The 17727-nt window shown below is 40.4% G+C and overlaps 1 protein-coding gene across 1 annotated transcript in view; it reads right to left on the bottom strand.

Moving 5' to 3' along the window:
• Positions 1-17727, bottom strand: part of NIBAN1 (niban apoptosis regulator 1) — a 161253-nt gene that overhangs the window by 77681 nt on the left and 65845 nt on the right. The window contains exons 2-5 of the mRNA XM_060091144.1: positions 16889-17019; positions 12663-12794; positions 6884-6998; positions 2507-2674 (exon numbers count right to left, since the gene is read on the bottom strand). Of these exons, the coding sequence (XP_059947127.1) occupies positions 2507-2674; positions 6884-6998; positions 12663-12794; positions 16889-17019 (546 nt within the window). The remainder of the gene's footprint in view (positions 1-2506; positions 2675-6883; positions 6999-12662; positions 12795-16888; positions 17020-17727) is intronic.

Raw genomic sequence — 17727 nt, 5'->3', positions numbered from 1 at the left:
CTGGGCCTGTGAGCCATGGCCGCTGAGCCTACGCGTCCAGAGCCTGTGCTCCGCAACGGGAGAGGCCACAACAGTGAGAGGTCCGCATACCGCAAAAAGAAAAAGATCTCATCGCAAGAAAAAACTCTTGTTAACTACGTGAGGTGATAGGTGTTAACTAAACTTATTGTGCAGATCACTTTGCAATGATCATACATTAAATCATTATGTTGTACACCTTAAAACTAATACACGTTATATGTCAATGATATCTTAATAAAAGTGGGAAAAAAAGATCCTGAGGACTTGTGAATGGACAGATCAATAGCGGCCCAGCATCAGCTGCTAGAATATCTTGGACCTAGTTGTCAACGGCAGCACATGCTGGCCTGAGAGCCAGTGGGGCAATGACAAAGGCATACGGCCCTGGCTCTGGTCGCCTGGGGATAGAAGTCAGCAGCCTCTCCAAAGCCCCCTCAGGGTTTCTGGCCCTTATCACAGCACTAGTTTTACACGTATTTCTATACTCTTCTGGTTATTATGGAAACAATAATGGTTAACTGGAAGTTTGTGAAATCTCTTACTGGTTTAGTCAAGATCCCACAATGAGTAACAGGCAGAGATGGAAACCAAAAAAAAAAAAAAGTGACACAGTAAAGATGGGTGGTACATTGTGCCGTCAAAAACAAAGGAATAGAGGCGAGAAAGGAGAGACCCATGAGCTCATTGGCCCATGACAGTCAAAGACAGTTCCCTATAATGTTTTGATGGTCTCTGGTTCTGACTGGAGCCACTGGAAGCTATGCCAAATCACGTTAAGTCTGCATAAAGTGAGGTTTCTGGACAGAGGAATGTGACACAGAACCAGGGCAATGTGACTAGACCCCATTATCTCAGTGCCTTTGATAACATACTGGAGAGCAGAGTGGGGCTGTGAATCGACTGAAATCTTCCATAAATGGACTCTAAATACAGGCTACATAACTTCCAAAAACTTCCCAGAGAAACTCCTATTATGTACACAGAAGGGGGAATGAAGCCAGTCCCATCTGGCTGGGTGGAAAACATTCTCTGCTTAGTGAAACTTCATGGTTCTTGTGTTTAGTGCCAAGTGCATGTTCATACTAGACCAAGGCCCTGCACACAGAGGTGTAAGTGTATGAGTTAGATGGTGCAGGCAGTGCTGGGGAATTCTTTGTCTCTAAAACATCAAAACCACAAGGTAAGATATTAATAAGGTTATCATTTTTATAAAGTCCCTAATGAGTTATGAGCCAATATTATGATGAACGTTGGTCAGGGTTGCTAGAGCAAAACAGAGTGATATTATCTTTTTCCATTAGCCTTCTATCATTACACAAGCTAAAATCAAAAACAGACTGAGATGCATCACTAGTGACTTTTGCTCAGTGGCACTGACACTCTCAGGGAAACCTCAGAACTTTAAAGTAAACGTACAGTCAAAGTATTAGGAAATACAGTAAAGGCACAGATGGATGAGGTGACTCAACTCAAATGTCACCTGCCCAGAAAGGCCTCCCCTGACAAGCCTTCTCCCTTCTTCCCTACGTAGTAACCTCTAGTTACTCTGTGACACATAACTTTGATAACTATCAAGTTTTCTTGTGAATTTGTACGTGTGTTTGCCCCTCTTTCCTGTTTGAATGTAGACCCCAAAGAGGGGAACTTTGCACGATTCATTACTCTGTTCCTAATACCTTTATAGGTTGGCACAGAGTAAGTCCTCAGTAACATTTGACTGGTTACCTTTCCAACTGCCAAATAACAAAGAGCTCAATTATCTGTACCTGAAGGTTTTGCAGAGTCCAGAAAAACCAGCATTCACATCAATTTATCAAAAACATCACATACTGGAAAGAGAACTCTTTTTTATTATGGACCCAATAGTAATTAAATCAGTACGTAGAGGCAACATAGTCTGAAGCAATGCAACTCCAAGTGTGGTCCATGGACTAACAGCATCAGCATCCCTTGGCAGTTTGTTAGAAAACCAAAATCAGGGCCCCAGTATCAGTATATCTGAAGGTGGATCCAAAAAAAAAAAAAATCTGTTTAGCAAGTTTTCCAGGCGATTCTTATGTACCCTAAAGTTTTGAGTAACTTCTTCAGAAATAAAGGTGAAAATAAGTAAGAAATGTCATAAGGACTAGGATTTTGCCAGGGACAACTGGTACATTCTTGCTGTCACTGAGATTTTTAAAAATCAGGAAAAAGGAAGAGGAGGAATTATACTCAAAATTACATGCATGAATATGGTGCTCTGTCTACATGTGCCGTCAGAAACCTACTCCACGTCCTGTTGTGCTGAGGCTTCCCTGCCCTGACTGAACAACCAGCAAGCTGGCCACGCTCTTTGTGTACAACACCCTCACTTCATTCGATTTCCCTCTCCTTCCAGAGGCAGCACCATCCGTGGCTCTTTCTAGGAATCATTCTAACAGATGACTGACCAGACCAACTGAGAAAAGGCAGCCTAACTGGGGACCAGAGGGCAGCCGTGCCATACCATGATTTAGATGTCTGATGCAGTCACTCAGGAGAGCACTGAACTTCTTCTGGTCAGCGGCATCCTGGAAGCAGAAGTAGCCATGTCTGAGGAATGGCTGCCACAGGTACACTGGGAATTCCTTGGGCAGGACCACAAAGGGCTGCGTGTTCTCCTTCTCACTGGACGCTGAAGAAACATGGAAAACACAAAGATGTTTTAAAATGTGTATCTCTCATTTGAAATATTTATTTCAGGCTGTGAAGGTTTATTTCCGGCTGGGGGGCAGCCAATGCGATGGAAAGGTGGTGTGAGATGTCTTCACAGGGTGGGGGAAAAGAAGAGTTCAGCTTCACCTGTCTCACTCTAGCAGGTGGCCTCACCTCCTACCCACAGGGACAACCAAGGCCATCAGACATAATCTATCTCAACTTCCTCACCAGGAATGAGCCACAAACAGAGCTCACTCCTCCCTACCGGTCCTCGGCAGTTGATGCGTCTACCTGTCAGGCACTCACCCTGCTCTCCCCCAGGCCCCCATCCCACCAGGTCTGCTCTCTGCCCTGCACTCTCTCCCGTCTCCTTGTCACTGCTACACTAGCATTTGCTGCTCTGATGCCATCAACCCCTCTTCTCACCCTAGTCTTGTTCCTGCCCCACCAGTCCCAAAACCAAATTGCCTGTTACTAATGTCAGCCTGACTGTCGGCCTATGGCTTCTTCATTACCCACCCTTTCAACCCGACTGGAAACATCGGTTGCTGTCAATTACCCCTTCTTCTGAAAACATTGTCTTGACTTCCAGGGGCCCCTCTCTCCTCACGTCCTTATTGTTTCCCCTTTTCAGCTTTATTGTCTCCTCTGCCCCTTCTCTCCATCTCCCTCTTTACGTGTTGGTATTTTACCCTGTTCTGTGCTGGTTTCTGCTCCATTCTAGTCCCTACTCTCCTGAGGTGTCCTCATTCTTCCCATGACTCTGCATATTGCTTCTGCAACTCGTATTTCCTTTTCCTCCTTCCTTTCCATCATGCTTTTGCATAGAAAACTCTCATTCGTCCTTCAAAAGTCAGTCCAAAAGCCACCTCCTCTGGGGTGCCTTTGTTGGCACCACCCTCTGCCACCAGAGACAAGAGTTGGGTGCTCCCTACCTTGTTCTCCCAAAATAATGTAATGATCTGTTTTCGTGTCTGGTACCCACACTCAGAGTGAGAGACATAAAGTGAGATAAGCCTCCCCAGCCAAATAATTTTCCCTGGGAAGTAGAACCACTGCCCCGGAGCTCCTAGAGGATGGAGGCTTCATCTTACTTATCTTTGTATGCTTAGCCCATGGCAGAGCCATGGGACCTAGTAGATGTTCTACTACGGTTAGTTGAATGAATAAATGTGCCGTGTTGTCCTAGGAAATTTTAAAAGCCTTAAACAATGGGACTTTCACCTCTTCCCTCAAAATCAATTCCAAGAAACTCATGTGAACCCCTTATCATTCAGATCCCGTCTAAACTTTATTCCCCTCCGTGCATTCCAATTCTACGATATTGCACTCGGTTAAACAAGCCCCAGCTTATTTCCAGAGTTACAGAAAACAAGCAGAAGAAAAAATTAGTTCTGTGCTCTCAGCCTACATAATGGGCACAATCTCAAGGAAAGCAAGGGAAGAGGGACCCAGTAACAGGCACTGAAAGCACTGGGCATACCAAGAAATGGATCATAACCATAAGGAAGGCTCCAGAACTGAGTCTTGCTACTGGCAAATGAATAAATCAAGATTGGCTTAGATAAAGAATAGATTTCCTGGGGCATACATTGGTATTCTGTTTCTGAAGGTAACAGAGTCAAATGCACTGGGAGCACAAACTTTGGCCCACCAGTCCCTAGCAAAATGCCTGGCACATGATCACATAAGAATGAATCAACACATGAATGACAACAAACAAATAAATGATTGAATGCTGTAGTGGAGACTTCTTAGTTGTAACACATCTCTATTCTCTGCTCTTTCTCAGTAATAAAACCCCTGATTTTTATTTTAGCAAGTGCCAGCATACAATAAAGACTACATTTCCAGCCTCCATTGCAGTTTCGCGTGTCACAGCCACTAAGTTTTGGCCAATGAAATGTAACCTAAAGTGGCAGTGAGACTTCCTAGAAGCATCCTTAAGGAGAGGGAATGTGCCTGCCTCCTCACCTTTTCTCCTTCCTCCTGTCTGGAATGAGAAAGCCATGGCTAGAGTTCCAGCAGCTACCTTGGACTATGTAAATCTGGGCCAAAACCCAGAGATAAAGGGGCAGAAAGCTAAAAACAGTCCCTGACATTTATGGAACTGCCACACCAGCCTGTACTGGTAATATCCAAATATTTTTAGCAAGAAAATAAAAACATATGTATTTAATTTGAGATTTTTGTGGTGTGCAACAAAGTAGATGTTAGCTAATAAAATGCCAAACAAGTAAATCACTTTAGCAAAACATGGGACCATTTTTGAACATCATCTTAGCACACTACTGTGTAAAGAAGACCTATATTGATAAGCCTCCAGTGCTTTACCTCTAGTGAGGTTAATTTCTCCCATCTTTATTGTGCCTTTATTCTTTCCAATAAAATTAGAATCACACTGCTGTTAACAGTGTGATTCCTGTTAACATAGTTTTGTGAAAATACTCTCCTTGCCCTTTCCAAGAGGTCACAATTTTGTACAAACAATTAAAAGCAACATTCACCCCTTACATTTAAAAAAGTCTTAGGAAGCCCCATAAAATTCATTCCTATTAGCCTCTTGTTGTCACTCATTTACCATTTTACAACTATTTTCCAGATACCATTAGTCTGCATTTTTTCTGAGTTGAGTTATAAGGATATCACAAATGATCTACTGTAGAATATTCTATTTTTAAAACTGAGAAGGGCACAACATACAATTTAAAAAGTCTTTGAAATGTCCAGTCTGAAGCCCTGGGCCAAATGGCACTAGTCACACAGGCTTTGTGTTTTTTATTCCTTTTCATTCCTTCTGATATATTTCATCAATAAATCAATAAACATATTGTCAGTTCTGACTGATTTCATTGGAAAGTTCTTTTGAAGTGGCTCTAAGAGTCAACGTATTGGCATCCCCATTTCTAAGTGGCAGCTCCAAAGCCAACATAACATGTAAGTAGATGTTAAAATATAATAATATGTATAGTGTACATAAAGTGTTGTTTTAGTTTGAATTACTTGGTAAGAGTTTGTTAATCTAGGTTTATGGTTCATGTACTAATCCTATAACAGTGTCATTAAAAACACTATGCTAAGCATTCTGCACTGAAATAAAAATTGATAAAATAATTCTATATTGTCCCCATAAATTCCAGTGAAATGATTATACCTATTAATAAGAACCAGGGCTCTCTTCAAGAAACTAAGTAATTACTGTGCAGTGTGATTTACACAAAGCCAGATGGTGTTATTACATTATCCACAGTTCATGAATCTCTATGAAACGCTCTATTTCGTCTGAATATTATCCATCACACTCTCCACATGGAAAAAGTGGAATGAATGAGAATCAAAGTATGTTAGAGCTGGTAATGTCCTTCTAGATTTTCAATTTCAAGGCCCTAGAACTGGGAGAAACAGAAATCAGAGAGGTTCAGCAACAGCTAGGGAAAATGCTTGATAAGTGTCACAGATAGAACTAGATAAACATCCAGCCTTCAAATTCTCAGTTCAATGCTCTTTCCATGGTAGCATCCAGCTATTATTAAAGATATGCTAATTAATGCAATGTTTTACACAGTAGCTATGAGTTACTGTAATGCTTGTTAAAAATATTTTGTTGATTTAGGATATTTTATTGCATATCATCCTAAAATTAGAAAAATAATATTCTCTGACAGGTCTTACTGAAAGATGGGATTATACATTTCACAGACTGGGCCCTACATATTTATTTCTGCTGTCTTGTGTAAAGCTTGCAATATATTCCAAAGCTTCAAGATGCCTGACCAATGGTATATTTTCCATGTGCTAGAAGCACAGTGACTGACTTGTGTATTACCAAATATGATTTAAAGTAACAGAATTGTTACAATGTTTACCTGAATTAGAGAAATTATATCTTCCATTTGCCAATGGAGAATGTGTGTCTAGCCCAGGGTTTCTCAGCCTTGGCAACTACTGATATTTAATGCCAGATAATTCTTCATTGTCAGGGGTTGTTTAGCAAGCATCACTGGCCTCTACCCACTAAATGCCTGTAGCACGATCCTCCCAAGTTGTGACAACCAAAAATGTCTCCAGACACAGCCAACTGTCCCTGGAGAGTGAAATCATCACCCCTTCCCTTGAGAAGCACTGATCTAGCTAAACAAAACATGTTTAGGAATTTTGTCTTGGGAAGGAATGCTCAGCAACTCACCAATAGGGTCTGGGAAATGCCGATCAGATAATAAACCGTATTCATCTTCTGAGGTTAACACCTTGCCACCAGCTGGAAGAATTCGGCTTTTAGGGGGAGTTCCTCTCTGATAGGCCTGGGAAAGGAAAGGCATAAATGATTGGATTTTTTCCTCATTTGGATTTTTGGAAAATATCAGGAGTATTAGAAATAGACAAATATACTCAGAGATAGAAATTCCCACACTATTGCAACGAGTAAGGGTCATTTATTCAAAAAATATGTTTTGCACTGGAAGCCTCTGTCAGATACAGCATCAGGACTTGCTCCAGGACCAAAAGCAAGAAAGGCTATTACACTTTCCACTGGCTATGTTTTAGCTGCAGTGATTGGGTCAGGGAAGGTCACATGACCTCAGCACGTCCAAACAGAGTGAGTGTTAGGGTTTGTCCCAGGGCCAGCAAGAAAAGCTCTTATAGTTTCCACTGGCTATATCCTGGCTGCAGTGATTGGGTCAGGGTCAGTCACATGACCTGATTCAATCCAATCAGAGTGAGCTTCAGGCCCTGGAAGAGGGGCTGACAGGAAAGCCTCAGCTCTGCGAGGAGGTGAGGATAGGACACCACCACCATCTTGTTACTGTGGAGGACTCTGAAGGAGCCTGACAATGGAGATTGTGGCCTGTTAGGGAAGTCAGGCTGAATGAAGGCAAAGATTTGAGATGGAAGAAAGAACAAACTGAATTCTGATATCACTGGAGCCCTGGATCCAAATGTGCCTGAAACCGGACCTGTGCTGTGGAGATTTCAAGTCAGGAGCCACCAATCCCAGCCCCTTTTTCTTTTTTTTTTTAATCTTAAGAAAAAAATTGTTTTATTGAAGTATAGTTGATTTACAATGTTGTGCTAGTTTCAGATGTACAGCAAAGTGATTCAGTTACATATATATATATTCTTTTTCATATTCTTTTCCATCATAGGTTATTATAAGATACTGAATACAGTTCCCTGTGCTATACAGTAGGTCCTCATTGATTATCTATTTTATGTATAGTAGTGTGTATCTGTTAATCCCAAACTCCTAATTTATCCGTCCCTTCCCCTTTCCCCCTTTGGTAACCATAAGTTTGTTTTCTGTGTCTGTGAGTCTCTTTCTGTTTCGTAAATATGTTCATTTGTATCATTTTTTTTAGATTCCTCATATAAGTGATACTGTATATTTATCTTTCTCTAACTTACTTCACTGAGTATGATAATCTCTAGGTCCATCCATGTTGCTGCAAATGGCATTACCTCATTCTTTTTATGGCTGAGTAATATTCCATTGTACATATACACCACATCTTTATCCATTCATCTGTCATGGACATTTAGGTTGCTTTCGTGTTCTGACTATTTAAATAGTGCTGCTATGAACACTGGGGTGCATGTATCTTTTCAAATTAGAGATTCTCTGGATATGTGCCCAGGAGTGGGATTGCTGGATCATATGGTAACTTTATTTTTAGTTTTGTAAGGAACCTCCATACTGTTCTCCATAGTAGCTGCACCAATTTACATTCCCACCAACAGTGCAAGAGGGTTCCCTTTTCTCCACACCCTCTCCAGCATTTATAATTTATAGACTTTTTGATGATGGCCATTCTGACTGGTGTGAGGTGATACTTCATTGTAGATTTGATTTGCATTTCTCTAATAATCAGCAATGCTGAGCATCTTTTCATGTGCCTTTTGGCCACCTGCATGTCTTCTTTGGAGAAATGTCTATTTAGATATTTTGCCCATATTTTGATTGGTTTTTTTCTTTTTTTGATATTGAGCTATACGAGCTGTTTGTATATTTTGGAAATTAATCCCTTGTCAGTTGCATCATTTGCAAATATTTTCTCCCACTCTACAGGTTGTTTTTTCATTTTGCTTATGGTTTCCTTTGCTGTGAAAAAACTGATAAATTTGATTCAGTCCCATTTGTTTATTTTTGCTTTTGTTTCTATTGCCTTGAGAGACTGACCTAAAAAAACATTGGTATGATCTATGTCAGAGAATGTTTTGCCTATTTTCTCTTCTAGGAGTTTTATGGTGTTAGGTCTTATAATTAAGTCTTTAAGCCATTTTGAGTTTATTTTTATGTATGGTGTGAGGGTGTGTTCTAACTTCATTGATTTAAATGCGGCTGTCCAATTTCCCCAACACCACTTGCTGAAGAGAATAACTTTTCTCCATTGTATATTCTTGCCTCCTTTGTCAAAGATTAATTGACTATAGGTGTGTGGGTTTATTTCTGGGCTCTCTATTCTATTCCATTGATCCATATGTCTGTTTTTGTGCCAATATCACACTGTTTTGATTAATGTACTTTTTTTTTTTGGCTGTGATCATGTGACCAGCTCTAGACTAGACCAATCACTTCAGTCAGGGTGGAGCTTTACTTGACCTGATGTGGGTCACAGCCCCTCCTGGCCCCAAGGGTGAAAAAAATGTTTTGCGTCCTTGCTACTTGTGGGTAGTACTTTAATACTTTTGTGTGACGGTCACAAGATGGTAAATCAGAGTCCCTAATGTCAGGGAGATTCACTGTAGATATGTTTCTCAAACGGGGTGAAACATAATCTCAGTAACTTCACAAATTCTGCACCACACTTATCATTTTAGATGCTAGAGCCTGAATCATTCTAATAACCAAAAGGATGATGATGCATACAGACATTTACCACACAAAATGCTTGGAGACTAATGACAAATGAGACTGTGGGACATGTAACTTCAAGTATGGTTGCCAAGGATTTTTACCAAAAACATAAAAATGTAACCATGATAAACTATGCCACCACTTTGCCCTCAGGCGTGAGACTGTTTTGCAGTAAAATGATCTGGGATGGAAGTGTAATATCATGATATGACATCAGAACAAATTCTGGCCAGCAGACAAAAAGCTCTGCTGTTTGAGAAATGTAAAAGGGGCGCTAAAGCAGTGAAGCAGTTGATTAAACAGATATACTCACATGGACATGCAGATAAGATAAAATGTAAGTATGTGCATCTGATGGGAGGGCATAAGTCAAGGGAAAATTTTGAGACTAACAAGCTAAAAGCAAGTTGAGAACTGAAACCACGAAACTGGGGGATCCAAAATCTGGAGTGTACTCTTGGGAATAACTAAAATAATGTTGATCAGGGCCATAAAATCAGAGTAACAATAACACATTCTGCATCAATAAGATAGTGACTGAAGAAACCCAAACAAAACAAACTCTTGTATACCTAAGAAGGTTGTTTTCATTCTTGTAAGAACTACTAATCAACTGCTCAAGCACATCAGGACCCAGAGCAGAAGAGAGAAGAATCCAAAATGGTGTGATTTTGAGAAAGTCTAGGAACAGGTTGATTAAGACTGGCCTCAAATGTGAATTGTGTTATCTGTGAAAACAGGCCTAATCTAGGCTTTAATAAACATTATATATTATATTATTTAATCTTCAAAACAGCATTGTGGGGCTTCCCTGGTGGCGCAGTGTTTGAGAGTCCGCCTGCCGATGCAGGGCACACGGGTTCGTGCCCCGGTCCGGGAAGATCCCACATGCCGTGGAGCGGCTGGGCCTGTGAGCCATGGCCGCTGAGCCTGCGCGTCCGGAGCCTGTGCTCCACAACGGGAGAGGCCACAACAGTGAGAGGCCCGTGTACCGCAAAACAAACAAACAAACAAAAAAAAACAGCATTGTGAATTAGACATTATCTCCATTTTATAAACAAGAAAAATGAAGCTCAGAGAGGTTAAATAACTTGCCAATGACCCAGTGGTGAGTAGGTGACAAATCCAGGATTCATACCTGGGTTTGTCCAGCCCCAGCGCAAGTGTATAGGAAGTAGGAAGTGAGAATGAGAATGCTCATTTTTTTCTTCCTCAATTACCAGCCAAAACTGGATTCTCAATAAAAGAATAGGCAGTTTATAGATAGATACTTCATGTATAACTCTTAGGTGTAATTTTTTAAAAAAACCTTCTGTAATTAAAAAGCAGGATATCATTAAAACTTTAAGGAATTACGGCACACTGCATGGGCATTTTTCTTCCAAGTTTAAAAAAAAATTGGTTATTACCAAATTCAGTGACCATATCTTAACAATTGGAACAAGTTCACCTGAAAATGATGAGCAAAGTAAAGAAAGCAATCTAGTCCATAAATTGCAAGTTGAGGGAGCAAGCGTAAAAAAATGAAAAGGGGAAAAAAAACACCAAATTTTGATTCAAGATGAAACTTCCGTTAGTGCCAAATGTGGTGAAAACCTTAATAAATACAAGAGTGAGTTCTATGAGTGTTTCCTCCACATTAGTTAGTTGTCATACTGACAACTGCTCTATATTGGGCTCTGCCAGCACTTGGCCATATGCTAAGGGCTTCAATGCATTCATGTCTTTAATCCTCACAACATTGTGATGAAGGAATCATGCTCACTGTTTTACAGATGAGAAAACTGAGGCTCGAGATTTATAACTTATGCAAGGACACATATCTGGTAACTAGTAAAGGTGTGATTCAAAGTGCATAATATTAACCATTAGGCTATACTGCCTCTTCTCAAGCTTCCCTGAGAGGACAGTATAACGGGCCATATGAAATCTAAAGTGATTTATTATTATCATTATTTGTACTGTATTTATCATTTGCTTCAGAGAGCAAATCAAATGTTGACTAAAATCCTAAAATAGATAAAGCAGAGAAGATACTGGCTTAACAAATGTTGTAAAGAATAAGACTACCCAAGAAAGCACTCGAGTACTGCCTGGTAGGTGGCAAAATAAGTTTGTATTATATTTTATTTCTATTTTCCATCAAAAAGTGGAAGGAGACACATTATCTGTCAGCCTGAAGCCTCTTCCTAAAGGTTTAGCATCAGGGGTAATTACTCAGTGTATCTTCAGAGGATGCCCTGATTAGTTTTGAACTTAGAGTAAAGAGTGCAGAGTTTTAAATATGTTACTAACTTTAACACATAAATAGTAACTATTCATTTCAAAGGGAGCTTGAGAATCTATGTAGACTGAATATGTGTACAGTATGAGATCTGGAAGGAATCAGTGGGATCATTCAGCCTCACACTCTAGTTTAATGGAGGCCTGACCTCAACTTTAGTTTTCCAAATTCTCTGCCCAATGTTCTTCCATTTACACCACATTACCTCCCTTGATGGGGAAAGAAATGGGAACCAATAAAAACTAAGGTCCTCTCAGGTGCTACTAGGCACTGTACATATGCTATCTCATCTCTCCACATTTTACAGACAAGGGAAAAAATGAGATAACCAGGAAAAAGCTAGTGAAAAAAATTCATACGTGTAAGTGAAATAAAGTATGTGAAAAGTTCTGAATTTTTAGGAACCCATGCAAATCCAATCACAATCTTAATAAATAATTCCTCTGCCACAGAGGAAGCTTAAGAGTGGGAAGACATGGAGACACAGAGCAGAGAGGGAGAGATATCAGGGAGGTGACTAAGGCCTCGAGGCCCAATGATCATAGGAAAGGCTCCCGCACTGGCCACTCAGTATAACCTTCTATCTTCACACTCGCAATTACTTGTTCAAAGTCTACGTTGCCCACTAGACTGCAAGCATCTGTCTAATCTACAGTGATATGCCTAGAACCTACTATAATCCACAATAAATATCTGTCGACTGAAATGAATACTGGAATCTGTTAGTGCTCACTGAATCAGTCAGTCTCAAAGGAGAGGGCTTGCCAGTCAACCCAGCCAACATTTAAGAAAATTGCAAGAATCAGTGGTAACAAGGAAATGTCTTACCTCTTTGTTCTCATAGCTTTCCACAGCAAAGTCATTTTTAACCACAACATATCTCTCCTTCCATTTCTTTATGTCCTCAGCAAACTGTGATAGCTCTGCTTCATACAAAACTGTTCCAGGCTCCAATGGTGGCTTAAAGAAGATGAATGCAATTAACGGTCACAACAAAAGATAGCATATCCTGCTACCACTAAGTCTATTCATGGTATTTCAAGGAATATTTTCAGAAACTATCTTGTGCTGAGATCCTGGGGAAATTGTTGCTTCCCCCCACCTCCCTCCACATTTCCATTTCCTACTTCTGACCAAATGCAAATATTTGTCTTATTGATATTTTTGTGATTTGCATTCCCTTTGTTATGCTACAAGAATAGAAGCATATGCTAGAAGGGATTATAGTAGCAAGGTTATGCCTTGCATACCTGTGGCACTTAATAAATCCTTGGTAAACTCTGTGGAAGAGAGGGAGTGAGGCAGTTAACTGTAAGTTGTGGACATCTATCCCAACACCCTGAATATACCTCAGGGTTAATTCCTGAAAAAACAGGGGAGTTAACAGGCTGTTCCCCTCTTTGTCAACCTTCAGGGGCTGCCTCAAGAGTCAGTGTTGAGTGGTTTCTCCAGACCGAAAGGTCTGGGAACCAAGGCTAAAAACACTTAACCCACCTTTGTGCTCTTCAAGGAGACTCTGTTTATTCTCTAGTTAAAGAACAAGCAGGCAAGCCAGCAAACCTTCATTCTACCTCTTCCACTTAAAGGTCTAGGGATTTCTCGTTCATAACCCCAGCTAAAAGCCAAGTCATCACTGATTTCTCTCTTCTAATATTTGTGCTGTAGGGAAGTCTCTGTTAGATACCTAGTTAGGTCTTCTATTGGGCTAACCGTGTAAGGGGTAATTCCCATCCTACCTCATGTATTATCTCAAAATATAGGAATGGGCCTCCTGTCTTTCACATGTCACTGCCTTTACATTGATGTTATTCAAACACTATAGTGCCTTTAACACAATATTGTAAACCAACTATACTTCAATCAAAAAAAACCCATAGTCGCTTTAGAAACTCATGCCTCCCCTTTGAAGTAAAATTTACATGAACCATACAGAGAAGAGTGATATGCTAATCTTTTTAAGAATCTGCTAAGGGTTGAAATAAATAGCCTTATAAATTCCAGGGCTTAATATTGAGGCAGATAATGAGGCACTCTCCTATATGGACTCATTAACATGTAAGAGGACCTCCTCTTAAAATGAGACTGCAACCATATATAAGCTGAACTTTATAGTTCTTAGGTACAGCATTTCTTAAACCTCGGCCACTTTTTTTCTTTTATTTATTTATTTTTAGTGTATTTATTTATTTATTTATTTACTTATGGCTACATTGGGTCTTCATTGCTGCGCACAGGCTTTCTCTAGTTGTGGCGAGCGGGGGTGGGGGCAAGCGGGGACTACTCTTCATTGCAGTGTGCGGGCTTCTCACTGCGGGGCACGGGCTCTAGGTGCACAGGCGTCAGCAGTTGTGGCATGCAGGCTTCCGTAGTTTTGACTCACGGGCTCTAGAGCACAGGCTCAGTAGTTGTGGTGCACGGGCTTAGTTGCTCCGCGGCATGTGGGATCTTCCCGGACCAGGGCTCAAACCCGTGTCCCCTGCATTGGCAGGCAGATTCTCAACCACTGCACCACCAGGGAAGCCCAAACCTGGGCCACTTAGATCAACTGATACGCTTGTTAAAAATGCCGCCTCACCAACCATCCAGATAGTGGAGACTTGGTCAAACTGTGTCCCTGAGCGAGGACCCTGTGGAGCAGGGCAGCCCTCTGCAATCTACACGGTGGACACGCAGGGCATGTGATATGAGGGAAGAACAAGCTACTGTTTTTAAGCCAGTGAGATTTTGGTGTTGTCTTTTTACCATACCATATATTACTGTATCCTGATCGGTTTAATCTTATTCATTTAAGTCCTTCATTATACTGAGTATTTTTTATTGTGGTAAAATACACATGAACACAGGATGCTTTTCCATTTATTTATGTGGTGCTTAATTTCTTTCAGCAACATTTTGTTTTCAGTGTACAATTCTTTCAACTACATGGTTCAGTTTATCCCTAAGTATTGTATTCTTTTTTTCCTTATGTTATCTTTTATTGTGGTAAAATTAATACACATGGCATAAAGTTTACCATTTTAAGCATTTTTAAGTGTACAGTTTAGTGGCATTAATTATATTCACATTGTTGTGCAACCATCACCACTATCTATCTCCAGAACTTTTTATCACCACAAACTGAAATTCTGTGCCAATTAAATAATAACTCTCTATTTCCCTCACCCCCACTCCCTTGTTACTACTATTCTACTTTTTGTCTATATGAATTTGACTACTCTGGGAAATTCATGTAACAGGAGTCGTACAATATTTGTCAAAAAAAATGCAGCTTCACCTTAGACTTATATACTATATACTATACTATACTGATACTATTATCAGAATCTCTGGGGGTACAGACCAGAGCTTGCATTTTTATCAAACTCCCAAAATTTTGTCAATCACTGTTTTATGGGGATGACAATCAGTTATACCTACAAAGCCATGCTGCTAAATCTATTGGTCAACTTTCAGCAATATCTGACCTAATATCACTCCCTCTTTCTTGAAACTCCTTCTTTATTTGACTCTGGCACATTGCACTTTCCTGATTTTTTTTTTTCCTACTCCACAGGCTATTTTTTTTCTCAGTCCATCTTGCTGAATCTTTCTCCTTTTTCTGATCTCCACATGTTGGAGGGGCCAGGACTTGGCCATGGAAGCTCTCCTTTTCTCTGTTTATACTTTCCCTTGATTATGTCCCATGACTTTAATACCAGTTTTGAGCTAAGAACTCCCAAATGTCTACTCCCTAGCCTCAACCTCTCCACTGAGCTCCAAATCAGAGCATTCAACTACCTAGTCAGTATTTCCATGGGTGTATGTGAAATAAGTATCTTAAACATAACGTGGCCAAAAGTGAAATGATTCCCATCCACCTCTGACTCTTCTGAGTAAAAGACAAGTCCATCTGCTTATTTGCTCAAGCTAAAAGCCAAGTCATCACTGATTTCTCTCTTCTTCTATTATCTCACACCCAACCCATCAACAAGTTCTGTCAGCTCTGACTTGGACTCTTCTCACAACTGTTTCCACTACCACTCTAGTCCAATTGGCCATCATCCTTCTCTTGGACTGCTACAGTGTCTTCCTTGCCAGTTTCCAGTTTCTTCTCATGTCCCTCCCCATAGTCTATTCTCTATTGAAAGGCCAGAAAGATCACTTAAAATTATAAGTCACTCTGTATTCAATACCCTCCAATAACTTCCCATCACACTTAAAAACTTTTATTGTGGTCTATGGGCCTCCATGATCTGGTCCCTATTTGTCACTCTGCATTCCTTTTTCAGCTCTCCTCCCTTGCTTATATGGCTGTCAGTACACTAGCCTTCCTGGTATGCTTCTGACTGCTGCAAGGTCTTTGCACTTCTGTTCCATGTGCCTGGAACACTCTTCCCACAGATATTCACACAGCCTACTCTCTTATTTCACTCTAGTTTCTGCTCAGACGTCATCTCCACAGAAGGCTTCACTGACCTCCTTCTCTGAAATAAGACTCCTGCTTTATTTTACTTTGTATCATTTCTTATTACATGATATTCATCTGTTTATTTGTTTATTGTCTGTCTTCTATTTGAATATTAACAGGAAAGCAGAGAATTTGTCTTGTTCTCAAGTTCTTAGACTAGGGCCTGACACATAGTGTCAATAAATATCTTTTTAGGTTGTGGATAATTATTATAATGGAGCAAAGGAGAGAGAATAAGTTACAGCTTTAGAAGATAAAATCACGTTTGATCAATGACCAAAATAAAAACACCCATAGTATGAGGCACTGAAATTATGACTTTTTTTTACTGTACTTCACCACAGCAAGTCAGATTTCTGACGTCAAAGCATCAATGTGGGAAAAACATAGTAAGACTGAAATCATGTTAGTTTTCTTTTTATGTGGATTACACCATCAACAAGAAATCATATGTTCTAACTTCCAGGCAAATAGTTTTTTGAGCATAAAATGATTAGAGAACAGATTTTTTAAACTGTCATTCAAATTATTGTTTATTTCAGAAATATTATGAGTTATAAACCATTCTTCAGTGGGAGAAATATGAACACCAAATTCCATGGGTTACCTTGGTCTTCAAAAATTGTGATGTTAAATCTCTTTGCTGTTCTACTTCACTGCGTACATAATTGCAGAAAGCCACAGAGTACTGGCGACTGTAGTAGGGACTGAAGTTTTTGATAGCAGCCTCAGTTTTCCCTGGAAAAATATGAAAATTAGAATTTAAAAATGTAGCATCTGTCTCCATAACTCTATATATACCCCTCTAGGCTCCCCAACACCTCCGCCTCCTAGGGATTCGTTATTAGCCCACATGCCCTGAGAACTTTGATACCTGCTGCCATGACTTCCTCCCCCTCTGGCATCGTCCTGAGAGACTTGGAGGTCCTTAAGGTCCATCTATCCGTAACCAACTTTCTTCATTTTACATTAACAACCCATTGCCATGACCATAAACTCAACCATCTTCCTAGTTCTTCTACAACCACCATTCTACCTCACCCTGTTCTCCACTTCAACTTGCTCATTATCTTCTACCTCCAGTCATTCAACTTCTCCTACCAGCAATACAACAATAACCCCAGAGTTCACCATTTCAACTCTGCACACACATCACTCCGTTTGTCTTCAGATCCTGAGGCTCCACTTCTAGTCCTGCTGATCCACAGCCCTGGATAAAATCAACAAACTGTTTCTTCTAGTTCTGCTCCTACGTTTCTGGGCTTAAATTTTTTAAATTTTATTTTATTTATTTATATATTTTTTTGGCTGGGTTGGGTCCTGTTGCTGCATGCGGGCTTTCTCTAGTTGTGGTGAGTTGGGGCTACTCTTCGTTGCGGTGCGCGGGCTTCTCATTGCGTTGGCTTCCGTTGTTGCGGAGCATGGGCTCTAGGTGCGCGAGCTTCA

Source organism: Mesoplodon densirostris, chromosome 2 (assembly GCF_025265405.1).
Source record: "Mesoplodon densirostris isolate mMesDen1 chromosome 2, mMesDen1 primary haplotype, whole genome shotgun sequence".
In the NCBI taxonomy this organism is placed as follows: Eukaryota; Metazoa; Chordata; class Mammalia; order Artiodactyla; family Ziphiidae; genus Mesoplodon; species Mesoplodon densirostris.
Note: the sequence above shows the minus strand (reverse complement) of the source record. Positions and strands in the feature narration are given on the sequence as shown.